Source organism: Dermacentor albipictus, chromosome 5 (genome assembly GCF_038994185.2).
Source record: "Dermacentor albipictus isolate Rhodes 1998 colony chromosome 5, USDA_Dalb.pri_finalv2, whole genome shotgun sequence".
Taxonomy (NCBI): domain Eukaryota; kingdom Metazoa; phylum Arthropoda; class Arachnida; order Ixodida; family Ixodidae; genus Dermacentor; species Dermacentor albipictus.
Genome location: NC_091825.1, coordinates 25,461,419 through 25,478,851, shown reverse-complemented (window position 1 = coordinate 25,478,851; position 17,433 = coordinate 25,461,419). Strand labels below are relative to the sequence as shown.

General features: G+C 48.3%; 1 protein-coding gene across 1 annotated transcript in view; it reads right to left on the bottom strand.

The window, feature by feature from the left end:
• Window positions 1-13,498: 13,498 nt before the first annotated feature.
• Wdr82 (WD repeat domain 82) overlaps window positions 13,499-17,433 on the bottom strand; it is a 67,614-nt gene continuing 63,679 nt past the window's right edge. The window contains exon 7 of the mRNA XM_065427166.2: window positions 13,499-14,608. Within this exon, the coding sequence (XP_065283238.1) occupies window positions 14,573-14,608 (36 nt within the window). The 3' untranslated portion in view covers window positions 13,499-14,572. The remainder of the gene's footprint in view (window positions 14,609-17,433) is intronic.

Genomic DNA, 17,433 nt, shown 5'->3' with positions numbered 1-17,433 from the left:
CCGAAACCTACGTTAATATGCTTCGCATAAAAATGGCTGTGGCTTAGCTAAGGTTAAGCCCAGGATGCGAAGCATACTAGCCTTTATTTTAACGCGACAGCGTTAAGGAGCTCGTGTCGCAGAAAAGCCGGTGTCGTCGGCGTCGGCTCAGGCGTGCGGCGCTTGCTCAGGCGCACATTTCGCTGTCGCGCCGAACGCTGCGTTGCTCGACGCTCACCGCGTCCGATGCGGGGCGCGTAGTCGCTGCGCCGTAGCAAAGCCACCTAGAAACAGTCTCTGTAGCACGGCGCAACCTTCGTTTCTCATTCCAACGAGCAGCTCTGTCTCCAGGAGGCATCTCACCTCGTGAGTGTCTAGCAGAGGCAAGCGCAGCTGCTTATATACCGCCGCGACGCCGCGAGCGACGGCGGGAGTTGGAGCCCCGTTTCTCCTCTGTCGTGACGTCACGGTGTCACGTGGTCAGCCTTGAAGGCGACGGCGCGAGTTGGAGCCCCGTTTCTCCTCTGTCGTGACGTCACGGTGTCACGTGGTATTGAAGGCGACACCGCCGCGCCAGAGGAGCTGGGTTGAGCTCTAGTAATATGCTTCGCATAAAACAACTTGCCGCAGATAGGGAACGATCCCCATATGATGGCGAGCTCAAGTGGGAAACGCCGCTGGCCGATACATTTTAAAGGGCTCCTGAAACGGTTCGGACAAACTTTGTAGACGCGTAGGGTACAGCTTAAGTAGAACATTCGCACCACAATTTAAGTGAAGCGTTACGTATTAATGGAGCTACAAGCGATTAGAAGTTACCCTCCTCCCCAGCCATGTTTTTCCTCCACAACTCGTTCGCCGAGCGAGCGGGGCTAAGCTCCGCCTTCACTGGTCCTGCGTCACCATGCGACGTCACATCGTCCGCTTCCGGTTGTTTTGAAGCCCGCCCCCGCCCGCGCGAAACCTCTCCGCTAGCCGCTTGGCTGTCGACCCCAAGCGAGAGCTATCGAAGCAGCGTGCGTTGCGAGCATTCTGTCGTAGCGCCGAACGTGTCTGGTATTCCGTTAGCCACAGGCAAGCTGGTCATATCGGCAAATGACTGGAGGCATAAACTCAAGCTGATGAAGGAACTTTGGCGGAGACGTACGTGAGTGGCCTGATCGGTCTGCACGGTTCAGACACTTGTTGGCGCAGCGCTTAACCAGCCAAACAAAGCGCTAATATTGCTCTAACCAAGTGTAAAACATTTTAAACATTTGTAAAAACAACGTGTTGATGATTACACTCCTGCGAAAAATACGCACCAGCAGCAAAAAAAAATACGCTTCGTTGCTGCTACTGTGTATGGTTGAGCTCTATGCCACCAGGTGGCTGCACCGTGCAGACCATTCACATTTGCCCTTCTGCTCATCTCGGCTCATCCCGTTACGGCACAGTCAAGCGGCCAGACCCTGTCCCCTTGCGCTTACGTTTGCCCTAATACGGGACTCGCGAAACACTATTGCGTTAGTAATCTTCCGGTGTAAAGTGACGGCCACAAACGCGCAAATCCTGGCGCCGATCGGATAGCGGCAGTCCGATGCGCAGCAGCCAGTTCGCTCGCACGCTGCCCTGCAGAGGGACACGATGTCGCAGCTTGACATTTTGCCAGTCGCTACGCGTTTGCAGTCCACAAGGCAACAAAGTCGAATCATAGTGCTCGCGAAAAGACTGAGACCAACTCTGACCGCGGAGCTATCGTCAAAATGGAGTATGTTGTAACACAAGCAGACGACACTTGCTGTGTGCCGGAAGTGCTTAAGTGTACTGAAAAATTGTTCTTGTGCATTCTCTTTCTGCTACTTTCTCTTTATAAAAACAAATTAACTAACATTCCAACTATTACGAAGATCATTTGTTTACCATAAAGTTGGAAAAATTATCGATCACGCGCCCTGGTCAGCCAATCGGATAGCTCGCCCCACTGACGTCATATGGGTGATTTCGGTCATATGGGTAGGGGCGGCTTAAAATTCCGCCGAGCAGTGCGCTGCGATCGGCAGCGATGTGCATTTTTAAAACCTTATAATAAATTACACGCTTGACGCAGAGCACTTAGATGTGTCCATTAATGATCAGAAGGACCTACTCTAACGACTCAGTACGTTTGTAGAAAATCGTCAAAAGCGTTTCAGGGTCCCTTTAAGAAAAACGACGCATGCAGTCGCCGCCGGTACCTGCACACTTCAACGAGGACACCGATACCGGAATCCACACTGACGCCTGTAGCCTGGGCCTCGTTGCCGTCCTAGTCCAGAGGAAAGATGGACTTGAACGGGTGACATTTTATGCTAGCCGATCACTGCCAAAAGCAGAAGGCAATTATTCTACGACTGAAAAGGAATGCCTTACCGTCATTTGGGCTACAGCAGAATTCTGCCCTTACCTTTATGGCAGGCCACTCAAAGCAGTTGGCGACCATCACGCGTTGTGTTGGCTAGCTAACTTAAAGGACCCTTCAGGACGGCTGGCGCGGTGGAGCCTCAGACTGCAAGAATATGACGTTACCGTAATATACAAGTCCGGATGAGAACACTCTGATGCCGACTGCCTATCGCACGGCTCCACTGACCTGCCGTTGCAAGATGACGAGGATGACGATGCCTTCCTTGGAATTATAAGCACGGAAGACTTCGCTGAACAGCAACGTGCAGACCCGAAGCTAACAAGCCTCATCTAGTGTTTGGAAGGGAACACCGACGTTGTCCCTAGGGCAATTAAGCGTGGATTGTCTTCGTTCACGCTTCAAAACAACCTGCTCGTGAAGAACTTCTCACCAGTCCACTCCAATTACCTTCTTGTTGTTCCCCCAGCACTGTGCACAGAAGTACTGCATGCCCTACATGACGATCCGATCACTGGGCACCTCGGGTTCTCCTGGACACTATCGAGGATACAGGAAAAGTATTACTGGCCACGACTGACCGTCGACGTCGCCTGTTACATCAAGACATGACGAGACTGTCAGCGACGTAAGACACCATTGACAAGGCCAGCGGGATTACTACAGCTGATCAAGCCTCCTTACCCACCACTTCAGCAGATTGGGATTGACTTGTTGGGACCCTTCCTGACGTCAAAATCCGGACACAAGTGGATCGTAGTGGCGATGAACTAGCTCACCTGCTTCACTGAAACGAAAGCTCTGTCCAAAGGTAGCGCAGCCGAAGTGGCGAAAGTCTTCGTTGAGAACATCCTGCTGCGACATGGTGCCCCAGAAGTCCTCATCACCGACAGAGGAACGGCCTTTACAGCAGAGCTCACCAAAGCCATTCTGCAATACAGCCAGACAAGCCACAGGAGGACAACTGCCTACTGTTAGATATGGAGCTGTCTCCTGCGCCTACTTCGAGTTCCCCCAGACCACATCGAATCGCAGCACAACTAATTGAGAAGCGCAGAAACGCGGAAAGCACATTCCAGAGGAGCGCTCGAGCAAACAAGTTGAAGCCCACAAGTTCACGTGCAAACAAGTTCGTACGCCGCCGGTAGCTATTCACTGCTTGACTCTTCCAGAAAGCGAGGGGATAGCCCGGCACTGTCGGGAGTAGGTGGGCCCTCGGACAATGGAGCCCAAGCGTCCCCCTTCGTCGCCTTTGAAGAAGGCATTTGCTACCACAGCGGGGCCGTACCGCCGGGAGTAGGTAAGCCCTCGGACAATGGAGCCCCAAGCGTCCCCCTTCTCCGCCTTTGAAGAGCGCATTGCAAGTCTGCAAGGCAAGACCGCAGAGAGGCGCCGGGTGTGACACCGCGACACGGGCGCCAACCATTGGCCGAAAATGGCGTCATCTGAGCGGACTCTCCCATTGGCCGAACATGACGCGATTCCAGTCCTCAAAGGGTTTAAAAGAAGCATTCCAGAGAGACCAGAGCATTCCCTGATTGACCTCTCTTGAACTTCTTGCCGCGGGCCGCAGCGTCCGAGTTGCTGCCGGCCCGTAATGACTGTACGACTGTTACTTGACTCACCTCTCTGTATACATATACAATGTAAAATAAACACTCCCAAGTGTTTCATCTCGAAGTCCGTCCTCAACCCCTACAACTGGTTGACAGCGGTGAGATCGCCTCCGAATGCAACAGATGGTGGCAGCGCTACGGATCAACCTTCGTCGAGAGAGATCCTAAGGAACCGGGAAGAGCGAAGAAGAGAGAGCCTTCGTCGAAAGAGGTCCGAAGAAACTGGGAGGGCCGAAGAGCGAGCCTTCGACCCAGGGAGTCCGGAGGAACCGGGAACAGCAGACAAATGAACCGGATGGCAGGGTGCTGCAACCGTAAGTGAGCGCGTGGTTTTTTTTCCTTTTGATTCGCCAGACTCAAATGTTGTGTGTTCATTTTGATAGTTCTGGGAATCGGGAATTTGTTGCATTGTGCGTTTGCACAAATTAATTAAGGAAAACAGTTCTAACCACCTGTCGGGGCAGCTGCCATGGATCTTAGAAGGTTGACGAGGTTAGACTTGTTGGTGTGCGACGATTTGGGAGTTGAGGCGGACGAACGGATGAAGACGCCAGCTATCATAAAGGCGATTAACGATAGTGGCAATGATGGCAAAAGCATTGAGCTTGCTTGGGAGGTGATACAGGAACCACGGGAGCGTGAGCGTCGTGAACGTGAGCGAGAGCGTCGTGAACGTAAGAGTGAGCGCAAGCGTGAACAACGCGAGAATGAACGGAAGCGTGAGTTTCAAGAACTTACTCTTAGCTGTGAGCGTCACGAACGTGAGAATGAACGCGAATGTGAGTATCAGGAACGTAAGCGTGAGCGTGAGCAAAAGTATGAGAGAGAGAAGGCAGCACTGATCAAAGAGATACAGTATTGTGATCAGTTAATGGCACAGAGACAACGGCTGTCTGAGAATTCTGTAGGTAGTACAGAGCGAAAGAATGAGGCAGCATCGAGCGGATTTTCGCCAAAAGCCTACGAGAAGAGCAGTGCCTGTGAGATTGGCTGCAGATTCATAAGTGAAGGGAAAAGGCTAGCTGCTAACGATGCCTTAGTGGCAACAGAGGCCGTTAAAGGCCGCAAGGAGAGCAACAACGAGGTGCTGTGCCAACAGATGACTGTAGAGACAGCTAGGCCAGCTGCGACCTAATTGGCACAGTTACCGCGCGTGTGCGTCGGTTGCTAGCGAAGAAAAGGGTACTGCTGAACCGACAGACGCGAGAACCCATGTAGAGCCAGATCTGCGTGCAGAGGTGAAGTGCGAACTGGACGATGCAGTTGAGAGTAGTTCTCGGGATGGCGAGCTCCGTAGTTCACGAGAGAACAACTGCATTGTTCAGGGATCGGTGCGGCTCTCCGCCAGTCTAGATAGCCTAGATAGAGATGATTCCGTTGTTAATCATTCGGACTGTGCGCGTGAGACAGCGATCGATACCGACGGGCTGTGTGCCGATGCACAGCATGAGCTGGGCATGGCAGTAGAGGGCAGTTCACAAGAGTGCGAGTTGCATAACTCGAGTAAAGCCTGCTGCATTGTTCCAGAGTCGGTTGGGCTGTCCGCCAGTCGAGGCAAAGTGAGAGTAGCTTTAAATGTAAATCACTCAGACTGTGCGGGTAAGAGACCGATCCGGGCCGACGAAATGTGTACCGGCCAGCACGAGGAGGCGACATGAAAGCGAGTGCAAAGAGAAAGCGCCGTAAAAAGAAGCGCGGTAAAGACCGAAAGACGGTAACTAATGTAGCGCCGCCAAAGATGGCGAGAAACCCAAAAGGGCAGGGCGCGAGGAAAAAGGTGCGGTCGTCACGGACGATGTTGACGCATCCAAAATGTTCGAGCCACAGGTCAAAAGGGGACCGCGAAGCATGTTCTGCACGGACGCGGACAAAGGGCACGGGGCAGTTAAACTCCTCGTCGTTCCGTAGTTCTTTTCAAAGCTCAGCGTGCAGTACGAAGCGGAAGGTGGCAGGACGAGATCAGGTGGGGAGTAGCGACGCGGTCAATCGAGTTTGTGAAGAAAGCGGGGCGCCAGGACGCAAATTGGCAGGAGACCGTAACGTCTTGGGGGAGCTGATAGCGAGTCAGCCCTTTTGTAGTTCCTCGGCAGCCAGAGTAGCTTTCAAACCGCGACCACCTCGGGTGCGGCTCAAAGTATGAGTCAGTCGTAAGAGCTTCCGTAGAAAGGAAGTGTCTTGTTTTTTGTGAGCATCGGAAAGTTTTCGCGAATTGTGACTAGGATTTCTTTCAATGTGTAAGGTTTGAGCTTTGTGTTTTCGTTTGAGAAGCTCCGAGATTTGAAAGATGAGGTTTGTGTAAACATGTAGTCTCGCGAGTGTTAGTTAATGAGTAAATAGGCTTTCTTTTTTTCTTGTGTGTGAGTAACCTGAGGGTCAAGGTTATTGTTGAGAGGCCTATCGTAACGCGCGTTTTAGTTAACCTTTTTTTTATAAGCGTTTTTTATTTTCTAAGGTTAACCGCGTAGTTTTCAGTGAGTGCATGATTTGCACGGAGAAGCGTTCGTAGTTCCATTAGCGCGTGTCCTGTGTGGACGGAAGGAAGCAAATTTATGACTGGGTTGCTCGTGTGTGTTGAGGGCAGCCGTATTCTGACTTTAGTGAGCGTGCCTGGAACTAGTTATTAGAAGACGCATTATTTTAAGAGTTCTGCGGAGTGTGTAAGTCCCGCAAGTTTAATTGTTCGTTTAAGTCACGTGTCCTGTAGGACTTTCAGGGAAGAAACGTGAATAAGCGTAAATGAAAAGTCTGCCTACAACGCAAGTACGCGTTCTGTTTAGTGACCACAAGGCTAATGCGCTTGTGATTACGTACTTGTGAGGTTGAGCAGATTGTTCAGTGGCACCAATACGTGCGATAAGTACGCCACTGCGATAGATTGGAAACATGCTGTTCGTGTAGTTAGGCCACTTAAGTTATGTTCGGCTGTTTTCATTTGTTGTTTGCATCGTCAACGACCCTTTGTTTTGCAACAACAATAGTACTCTGGTCTTGTCGGCATTCGATGAGAAATGGATAGCTGTTTGGAAGGGTGGTTGGAACTGTTTTGTCGAAATTGGGGAAATAGAAGATCAGGGTTCATTTTGACTCAGTAACACCCTGGCGAGTCAGGGGTGAAGAGCCTGCGCTCACACGTGGTGCAGCGCGTGTTGTTTTGTTTGTTTGACGTATGTTCTCCAGGGCCCAGGATCCCAAAGTTCGTCAAACGAGGCTCGACACCAATACCATGCAGGTTCTTTCAGCGTTCCTCATGGCCAGCGAATTGAGTTCACCGGCCATTCAGAACAACCGGGGCGAGGACGAGCTGTTTGATATGGAGCCGTCTCCTGCGCCTACTTCGAGTTCCCCCAGACCACATCGAATCGCAGCACAACTAATTGAGAAGTGCAGAAACGCGGAAAGCACATTCCAGAAGAGCGCTCGAGCAAACAAGTTGAAGACCACATGTTCACGTGCAAACAAGTTCGTACGCCGCCGGTAGCTATTCACTGCTTGACTCTTCCAGAAAGCGAGGGGATAGCCCGGCACTGTCGGGAGTAGGTGGGCCCTCGGACAATGGAGCCCCAAGCGTCCCCCTTATCCGCCTTTGAAGAGCGCATTGCAAGGCAAGACCACAGAGCAAGGCAAGACCGCAGAGAGCCGCCGGGTGTGACACCGCGACACGGGCGCCAACCATTGGCCGAAAATGGCGTCATCTGAACGGACTTTCCCATTGGCCGAGCATGACGCGACTTCCAGTCCTCAAAGGGTTTAAAAGAAGCATTCCAGAGAGACCAGCGCATTCCCTGATTCACCTCTCTCGAACTTCTTGCCGTGGGCCGCAGCGTCCGAGTTGCTGCCGGCCCGTAATGACTGTACGACTGTTACTTGACTCTCATCTCACTGTAAATAATGTAAAATAAACCCTCCCAAGTTTGTTTTCATCCCGAAGTCCGTCCCCAACTCCTACACTACCATCCGCAGACGAATGGTCTTACAAAGCACCTGAATAAGACGCTCGCCGACATGCTAACAATGTATGTCGATGTCAAGCACAAGACTTGGGAAGCCGTGCTGCCGTACATAACTTTCGCTTACAACACGGCAGTGCAAGAACACTGATCCCACCGTTCAAGCTGGTTTAAGGCAGGAACCCGACGACGACTCTCGACGCCATGCTGCCATGCATCACCGATGAAGAGAATCTTGAAGCCCGACTGCTCGCCCACCTGCGGATCGAGAACCAGCAGAGGACAGACATCCGACACTACAACCTTCAACAACGCTCGAGCGGGACACGCCTGCATGTATAGGAAGTTTTTAGAATGTTATCGATTGTTTGAGCCGCCGTCTGTTGTCACTGAACTTTGTGTAATCTTTGTGCAATTTATGCCAATGGTATATGTCACATGATTACGTGTAACATGCACACCAGTCAGTTATGTCCTGTTCGCATTTCAATTTATGGTGATGGTGCATATGTGATTATGCCTAACAGGCATTCCAGTCGGTTATTTCTTGTTTGCACTTCAATTTATGGAGACAGTACATACTGTGTGTAACAGGCACTCCAGTCAGTTCTGTCCTGTTTGCTTTCAATTTATGGTAATGGCATGTTAACAGGCTCTCCAGTCAGTTTTGTTTGCATTTCAATGTATTGTGATGGTACATATTTTGAAATGAAGTTTCACGAAATCTCATCTGGCCGGTAAGGGCATATAGGAATAAAATACAGAACGCTGACCAAAATGGGGTTGTAAAAAAAAATTTTAATGTTTCAGCTTCCACACGGAAGCCAGGTTGAGGGTAGCCGGACAGACAGTTGGCAGAGGGGGGAACGTGTGAAATCCACAATGGGCTGCATCGGAGTACCTGACTTGTGGATTTTTGGAAGACCATATAGTGCTGGAGTGAAGTCATTGTGGCAAAAAAGAAATTTTTTGACAACCCCATTTTGGTCAGCGTTCTGTATTTTATTCCAATTATGCCGTTACTTCCCGACCAGACAAGATTTCATCAAACTCTTAATTTCATTCGACTATGACAGGCGTATGGCCAATCAACTCTTATCAAAATCCGCCAATTCATTTCGCTTATTGTGCAAGTGTCTTCGTTCAAGGCTCACCAGAAGTTCAACCTAACGTGCAAAACCCAAGGCCTGATTCCAAAGTCACTACGCTTGCTCAGACCTGTTGACACTGCTTGTGGACATGGCGCTGTTTCAAAAGCCGAGCGCCTGTTACTTCAAGCTAGGATCTCGGACTGCAAAGCAACCATCAGAGACTTCCAGAATAATCTGTTCTTTGCTCGCCGTCGCCTCGAACACCAGTGCCCGGATGTCTTCGCCAGCATTCAGCTACACACTAACTTCAAAGCTCATCTGCAGTCTTGCCACTGTGAAACTACACACCGAAACAAAGTGGCACGTCTCATGCCGCGCCTAAAGAGCAGCATGTCGAAGTGGGTCAAGTCAGCGGTGTGTAACCTGTCTTCATATGCTCCTAGCCAGCCCGAGCTAAGTGTTCTTGAACTCGGACTGAACTTTAACACGGGCCCTGCACCCGACCCCAAAAATGTTATCTGTGCTGTGGAGCATGCCATTGGTCTCATCGATCACTCCGAGCGTGAAGATGCCTGCACCTGTGCGATCAGTGTTCTTGCCAAACTCCCACGTAAGCCGACCTCTGCCTTTTTGCCCGAGCAGCAAAACACCATCAAATGTCTTTGCAGGAATAGTGACATTGTGATATTGCCAGCCGACAAGGCTAACGCCACAGTTATTATGAACATGAATGACTACATCAGAAAAATCTTGGACCTACTTCTAGACAGTTGCACCTATACCGTCCTCAATCGTGACCCCACACTTAAGGTGGAATGGTATCTGCAAAAACTTCAAACGGACACTTTTCGGTTCATGCCGCCAGAACACAAGTCACTTTACTATTCACTTCTTTGCCACAATGGCTCCGCTCCGGCACTATATGACCTTCCAAAAAATCAACAAGTCAGGCACTCCAACAGCCCATTGTGGATTTCACACATTCCCGCCCTCTGCCAACTGACCGGCTACCTTCACCGCATGTGTGCTCCACTTGTTGGGAGCGGCCCCATGTTTATTCACAACTTCACAACTCGCAGGACTTCACTGACAATGTACGCTACCTCACGGTGGATGATGATGAAGTCATGGTGTCCTTTGAAGTGGTTTCCCTTTTCACTTGCGTTCCTGTGGTCCTTGCAGTGGACACATGCTAAGCTGCCCTTCTGGCTGACAAGAAACTCCGTGAACATACAACAATTGAAGTGCAGGACCTCGCAACATTACTGGAATTTTGCTTGAAAAATACCTACTTCAATTTCCGCGGTGTCACTTACAAGCAAGTGCACGGCACCCCTATGGGCGCATCTATTTCTGCAACTGCTGCAAACCTGGCTATGGTTTCCGTGGAAAACCAGGCTTTCGCTTCCTTTCATCCTCCTGTGAAAGTTTTCTTCCGCTACGTTGACGATTGCTTTTGCATTATAAAGGAAGACACCCTGGCTGCCTTCACAGATCGCCTAAATAGCATTGAGGAAGCCTCAAATTTCATTGTTGAAGAGGAGGATTCCGGACGGCTACCTTTTCTAGACGTGGTGGCAGAACGGGACAGGCAGCGGTTCTCTTTCAAAGTTCACAGGAAGGACACGCACACCAGGCGGTATCTGCACTTCACTTCTGTAAACCCCATGTGCCACAAGCGGTCCGTAGCTTTCTCATTAATACACAGAGCCCAAAGGATTTGTAGCAAGCCAGAAAATTTGGTTTCTGATTTGGCCTGCATTCGACGTGAGCTCGGCACGTGCAGCTACCCAAAAAGCTTTATTGCATCTTCGTAAAAAAGAGCCTTGCGCCCCAGGGAACCACGTGATGCCTCCGGCCAACGCTGCGCCACCATCACGTGTATTCCCGGCATCAGCGAAGCTTTGGCACGTGTCCTGCATAAATATAACGTGCAAGTCGCCCATGTTCCCAGTCGCAAGTTACGAAACCAGCTTGCCAACGTCAAGGAAAAACTAAGGAAAGGCTTCCTGGCATTGTATATAAGATACCGTGCGCGGACTGCAATTGTGTCTATATTGGTGAAAGTGGCAATTTTGAGCAGTGCCTAAAGGAGCACATGAATGATGTGAAACAGAAAGAAGTCACTTCCAGTGCACTCTCTGAACACACAGAAGCCACGCAGCACAATTTCAACTGGAGCCAAGCTTCAGTCATCACCCAAAAACTGGACAAAGCGACAGTATCTAGAATCCCTGACTATCCAAAGAACTGCACACATGCTTAATAGAAACGATGGCAATCTCCCGCCAACATACGCAAGATGCCTGAAGTGATTATTGATGCGAATTTAAGCTGAAGGTTTGTTGCCTCTCAGCTCAGTGAACAAGGCTTCAGTGTGGAAGCTGAAACGTTAAACATATTTTGACAACCCCATTTTGGTCGGCGTTCTGCAATTTATTTTTATTATGGCACATATTCTGTGTAACAGGCATTCCAGAAAGTTATTTGCTATTTGCATTTCAATTTATGGAGATGGTACATATTATGTATAACAGGCATTCCACCCAGTTATGTCCTGTTTGCATTTCAATTTATGGTGAAGGTACATAGACCAGGCTGAGCAGTGTGATTGACCTAAGGAGGATGCTTAAAAAGTCCAGAGAAGCGACAAGCCTGCAGTTAGTTCCTCGTTGCTGCAACCAATTAATTGTAAACCACAACAATGAGACAGCTATTCCGGGCAGGAGCACCAGCAGAATAGCATGGCTTGTCTTGGAGATTATGTACCAACTGTGTAAGCCATCACTGTACCTTTTGCACAAAGAAGCTTGGCTTCACGGTATAGTATGTTTAAACACCCCAGGTTCCAATAAACCATTTGGTAGTCTGAACTTGTACTTTCTTCCTGTTACTCCTTGTCTGTTGTCCTTTTTCCAAGCTTATGCAATTAGTAAACGATTATTAAAGTGAACCAACTAACTGCTACCTTGAGATGTCCTACTTACAGTAGAGACAATTTTAATTTAAAAATAATGAAAAAGGCAATTGATGTTGTATCACTATGCTTGCATGCCAGCCAACTATTACTCTTAAGTTAATTTTACGTGCAGGCTTTGATACTGTTGGTATGTCAATCTCACTCTTGTGCACGCACTGGAAAGACATTTCCTATGTCCCTCCAACTATAAAGAGTTGAAACAAATGCCTGTGCACATCGTCTTGCGCATGGGTAGTTCTTTTGCACTCTCAAACAGCAATTTTTAACCAACTCGCCAGTGACAACAACTTCCCCAGCTTCAACACTTTTCAGAGCGAAGCTGTTAGCCTCTCTGTGGTTGGCATTTTTCATGTCCGTCCATTGGCAGAAATTATCTGCATTGACTCATACTTGCGTAAGGCAGAGGCTACAAGCACTCAGCAAAATCAAGCGAACGGTGCATTCATTTTTTGGAATCGGCCACACAACATAGAGAACAGTATACGTTTCAGAAGAACAAGCCCAAAACAATAATTCGAACCAAATGATGGAACACTGCTGATTACAATGCGAAGCATGCAGTGCTCACCGCATACGTTTCCCAGTAAAGATTAGTGTTGCGCAAAGCGACGGCAGCTTGCAATGTGGGGAGTGAGGTCCGTAGCCTTTCGCATACAAAATAACTAGCCTGGCAACAGATTTCAACATTGTTGCAGCACTGCTATGGGCGGCAACGTGCTGTCAACATTACCATTAGTAACATTACTCTAACGCAATAAAACATTGCATACTCCCCTCAGCTGTTGCAGTGGTGGTTTTGAACAGCTTCGCTGGGCATCCACTTTTGCAGGGCCAAGATGACAAATCAATTTTAAAAAAAATTTATTTGCATTTGCTTGGTGGAGGAAATTAATGCTGAAGTTCTGTTCCCGAAACTACAACACCGATGGGGTTCGTGCGATTTTGCCATTTCAATGTGCTTTGTGCTTATTTAAGTAGTGTGCATGTATGTAAAGTTTTCAGACTGCGTCCAGTTTACTATAGTTAATTTTGCCCCACAGCAAAATCCTCGTTTACAGCAAAACAGTTAACTAGCCCCGAGATGACAATCAAAATCCGTGTTGTGATGGTGTGCTGATGCAACAATTTAAAGGTCATGTCGCCACCAGTTTAAATTTTTTATATTTTAAAGTTCTAGACCATGGCGTTCCGGGGACTGAGGACGCTGCCCAATGGGGGCAACCATCTTCATCTGATATTTAAATAATGTTATTTCTCTCTCTCTCTCAGGTTTTGTAAGTATCAATGCAGGACTGATTGACTTGGTAATAATCAATGTGTAACCTGTAAATCTCTAGCACCTCTCAAGATATGTCTACAAATAGCAGTCTGGTAGCAAATGGACACACAGTAACGACGTATGAGAAAAAGGTGTGTCTTTATAGGCATACCACGGTAAACAACTGATGACTCTAGAGGTGCTCCACGGAGCAGACGACGAGGAAGGAGCGCAACAACACAAGACCAACAAAAGGAGCCTTCATTGATGCAAATGATATGGTGACAAGAAACAGGAGGATAAAAGCTGAAAACAATGGACAAAAACAAAACAAGGGGGAACAGTCAGCAACCAGCTTTTGACAAAACGATAGAAGAGGCAAACAGGGCGCAGTCTCTGCGCTCTCACATATGTAGCACTTTCCGAGGTGCACTGGTGACAAAAACAGCTGTCAATTCCCTCGAAACACACACTTCCCCAAACTGACATGGGCAGAGCCCTTCTTCCCCCGTCAAAAATGTCGCACATGTATGAGCACGAGAGAAAAACCACCTAATGCGCAGTGGTTAAAATAATGCGTGTGCAAGGCTCGCTTGTAACTAAAACGGTGTGACAGTTGCATGCAGGAACCGGAAATATTATGAGGAATGAGGTAAACTTTATGTTTCCTTTATAGCTTCCTGCCACACATTAACCATTTGAACTAGGATATTTACTTTAGTCAAACAGCAGTACACCTCGAATGGAGCTGCATCATTAAAGGTGAACACCCCTGGTCAACTCGGAGCAGGCTTATTTTTTTTTTTTTTTGGCTCGCAGTAGAGAATTGATTTTCAAGCAGTTAATTCTAATCGGTTAAATCCAAAGAAGTCGCATCCCTCACTCTGCTGTCATTAAGTTCCAGAGCATGTCATGTCACAGGAGTAATTTCTGCTGTAAACAAGCGCAGACTTTTTCGTCTGCAAGATTTAGAGTTGCCAAATCTGAGCGTTTGCTCAAGGACTCTCTGAAAGGCCTTCCCCAAAACGACCAGTAGAGTTCAGTATAAGAGCGCAGTTCGGAGATATCGAAGAACGATGCTGAGATCGATGAATTCGAGCAGCGACACAAGCGATCATTGACGAAAGCTGGGGGGGGGGGGGGGCAGGGCAGCCAGTGGCCACTCTCTTCTCATGAGTCTCCAATAACTTAAGAAACGGCGGCAAAGCAGGCTACAATGACGAGGAGGCAAGCACGGCGATGGACCCTTTGCCACAGAATGTTCGGTAAGCCTCCTGGCCTTGCAACAGTCGTGCTGCCACTCAGCAGTGGTTCGGTTTCACAAGTTGTCGTCTATGCTCGGCAGCCAGAAGGCCTGCAAACATGAATAAAACAACATGGCTTTATGTTCGCTTTCTGCGTTTCTGTTTCACATTTAATGTGTTCTGCATACAGCTGAATTCTTTCATTTGACCTTAACCCTTTCAAGCAACAATTCTGTTGATTAAAATCTTACTTTTACAACATTTCTGACATTTTTAGAATCAAAAGCGTACAGATGCAGAATACATTAAGAATTTTCATTTCTTTAGTGAGTTTTGTCAAGTTTACCGAGTGTTGACTCCATGCGAAAATTCGCTGCAGAAGCATCAGACATGAGAATATAAACTATTTCATCTAGCAGGCTTGAAACAAACCTATCCAGCCACTTGAAAGTTACGCCTGGTGCAACACGTCGTGAAAAACAATGAAAGAAGTGAACCCACTATATACAACAACATACGTCGAGCAAGAACACCCAGCCATCTACCTTCCCATTCATTTTATAAAACAATTTGCACACATCACTAAAACTTCAAGCACAATCCCAGTCAGAAGAGTCAAGATGTAGATGTCATATTTTAAATATCATTGCTTTCATCAACACTTTTGCTGTTGATGTACTAATCTTGTTGTGCAAAATTGTGAACACAGCTCCTTAAAGCGCTAATGGCACCAATGAAATTGACCAAATTATTCAGCAGGTTCAATGAAAAGAAGTGGCAGAAGGAATATCCAGACACACTAGTGCTTCATTCAGCAGTATTTACCCGATACTAACTTGCATACCTAACCTGTGCCAGTTCTCACAGGCTCCAAGTAAGACATTTGAGCACCCACATCAAATGCACACCTATTCTTATATTTAAATTGAGAGTAGAACGCCCCGAAACCAGGCAATCAGAGATCAGATGACACCTGCGTAGTTCACCTTCTCACAATGGGAATTTATGTGCACCTAATGTCCATCGCTGTCACGCTTGGACAGCTCTTTCTTGCTACGGGCCACAACACGTCATTCTCCGTGCAGACCACTGCCCTTACTAAGCAACTCTGCAACATGGCATGATCGCCCACGCCTAAATTCACCACTTCCCCAGTTAGCCATGCGATGCAGGACGATGACAAACAAATCAGATCCGCAGAAATCAGCAACGTGGCAGAAGTGACTAAAAAAAAAGAAAGTTGTCATCCACTTGCGATTAGCACAAAGCGAAAAAAGGAAAACCACACAAGAGTTCTGTAAGAAAGCTTCACAGATCAAAAATTCTTACTGATCTAGGGATAAAGCCCTGACCAACACCTTTATGGGGCAGTCACATTACGAACTTCTGCCATGTTGTGGAGTTCTCCATAACTAATCTGCCCCATTAAATGCTAACTGTAGTACTGTATTTACTTGAATCTAGGCTGGCCCCGATTCTAAGTTGACCCCCAAATGTCCACGCCAGAAAAAATAAAAAAAGTTACTTCGAATGTAGGCTGAACAAAGCAAGTGAAGACAGCATTCACAAAATGATAACAGCATTTATTTAACATGAACATGCCGAGCTCATTCTACGTTGTTACCACTGTTAGCCTCATCCCTATAGCCCAGACGACACTGTTAGGAATGGCCGTACGAGGTGACAACGTGCCAGCTATTTCAGCCTGCTGCACGTGTTCCAATCCAACCGGACGGGGCGCACTTCAGAGAACTGCGAATAACCGGCAGCCACGTGGCGCGGGGTCAGCTCAGGAATGTGCTATCCGGCGTGCCAGCCGGGACGAAGCAGAGTTCTACGAAGCCCCTCTGACGTCGGCTCTGGACCTTTACACCTGTGTGTGTGTGTGCGGCACTGAAACCTGCGCAACACGTGTATGTGAGCCCGCCTCCTCCAAAAGGGCGGGTCATCTTCAATGACGTCGAACTATGACGTCGAGCGGAGAGGACATAAGCAGCGATTGTCGGCTGCTAGTGGGTGCTCGTTGTGTGCTCGTTGTCATGCTCGAAATGTACTCGTGAGCTCTGTGCTCGTAAGCTGTTTGCTGTACGTTAGTCTTGCGGGCTCCATAAGGGAGTCACGCTAGACTGTCGATGTATGTCTTGTCTAAGATGTAAATAATGTAAATAAATTTTGCTCTCCTAAGTCCCGACGAAGAGTCAAGCTCCTTCCTACAGCTACGACTGCCAAATCTTACATCTGAATGGCAGCGGTGAGATTGGCCTACGGCTCGTAGATCGTCCGACAACTCTAACAAATGGTGGCAGCGGCGAGATCGTCTGACGAATCTTACAACACGTACTCTTGCAGCCACGCAAGCTTGCGTCCGCACGCCCATGCATGCGCAGATAGCGCGGCATCGCACGCGTCAAAAGGGGGCGCAATCTTGGTGAACAGCTCCTCTCTATTATTACGAGCTCATCTTCCTTATCGCTGTCATCTCCTCGTTGCGTGTGGCACACGCAAAAGCGTCTCCCGTTGCCTCTTCCACTGATGGACATTTTTCTCATTGATGCTGAAGTCCTGCCTGGCTTACTATGCCTCTGCAGCTAGCACAAGTTTTCGTTTGAAAGCAGCACTATAGTGTGCCATTACAATAACACCACGCCGCACAAGGCTACCATAAAAGCAGCTCCGATACGACACAGCTCAAAGCGACCACATCACTTGTGTACTACTTCAGTTGGCAACTGGCCCAGCTAGTAGCGGCTGCGATACTGACTTTTCTAGATGGTGCTAGCTATGGACCATATTTATAATTTTCAGTTACAAACAGGTGCGTTTTCTAAAGTCCTCGAATCTAAGCCGACCCTAGAGTTATGTATATGACTATTTGGGAAAAACTATCAGCCTACATTCGAATAAATACGGTATATTCTCATGTAAATGTACCGTG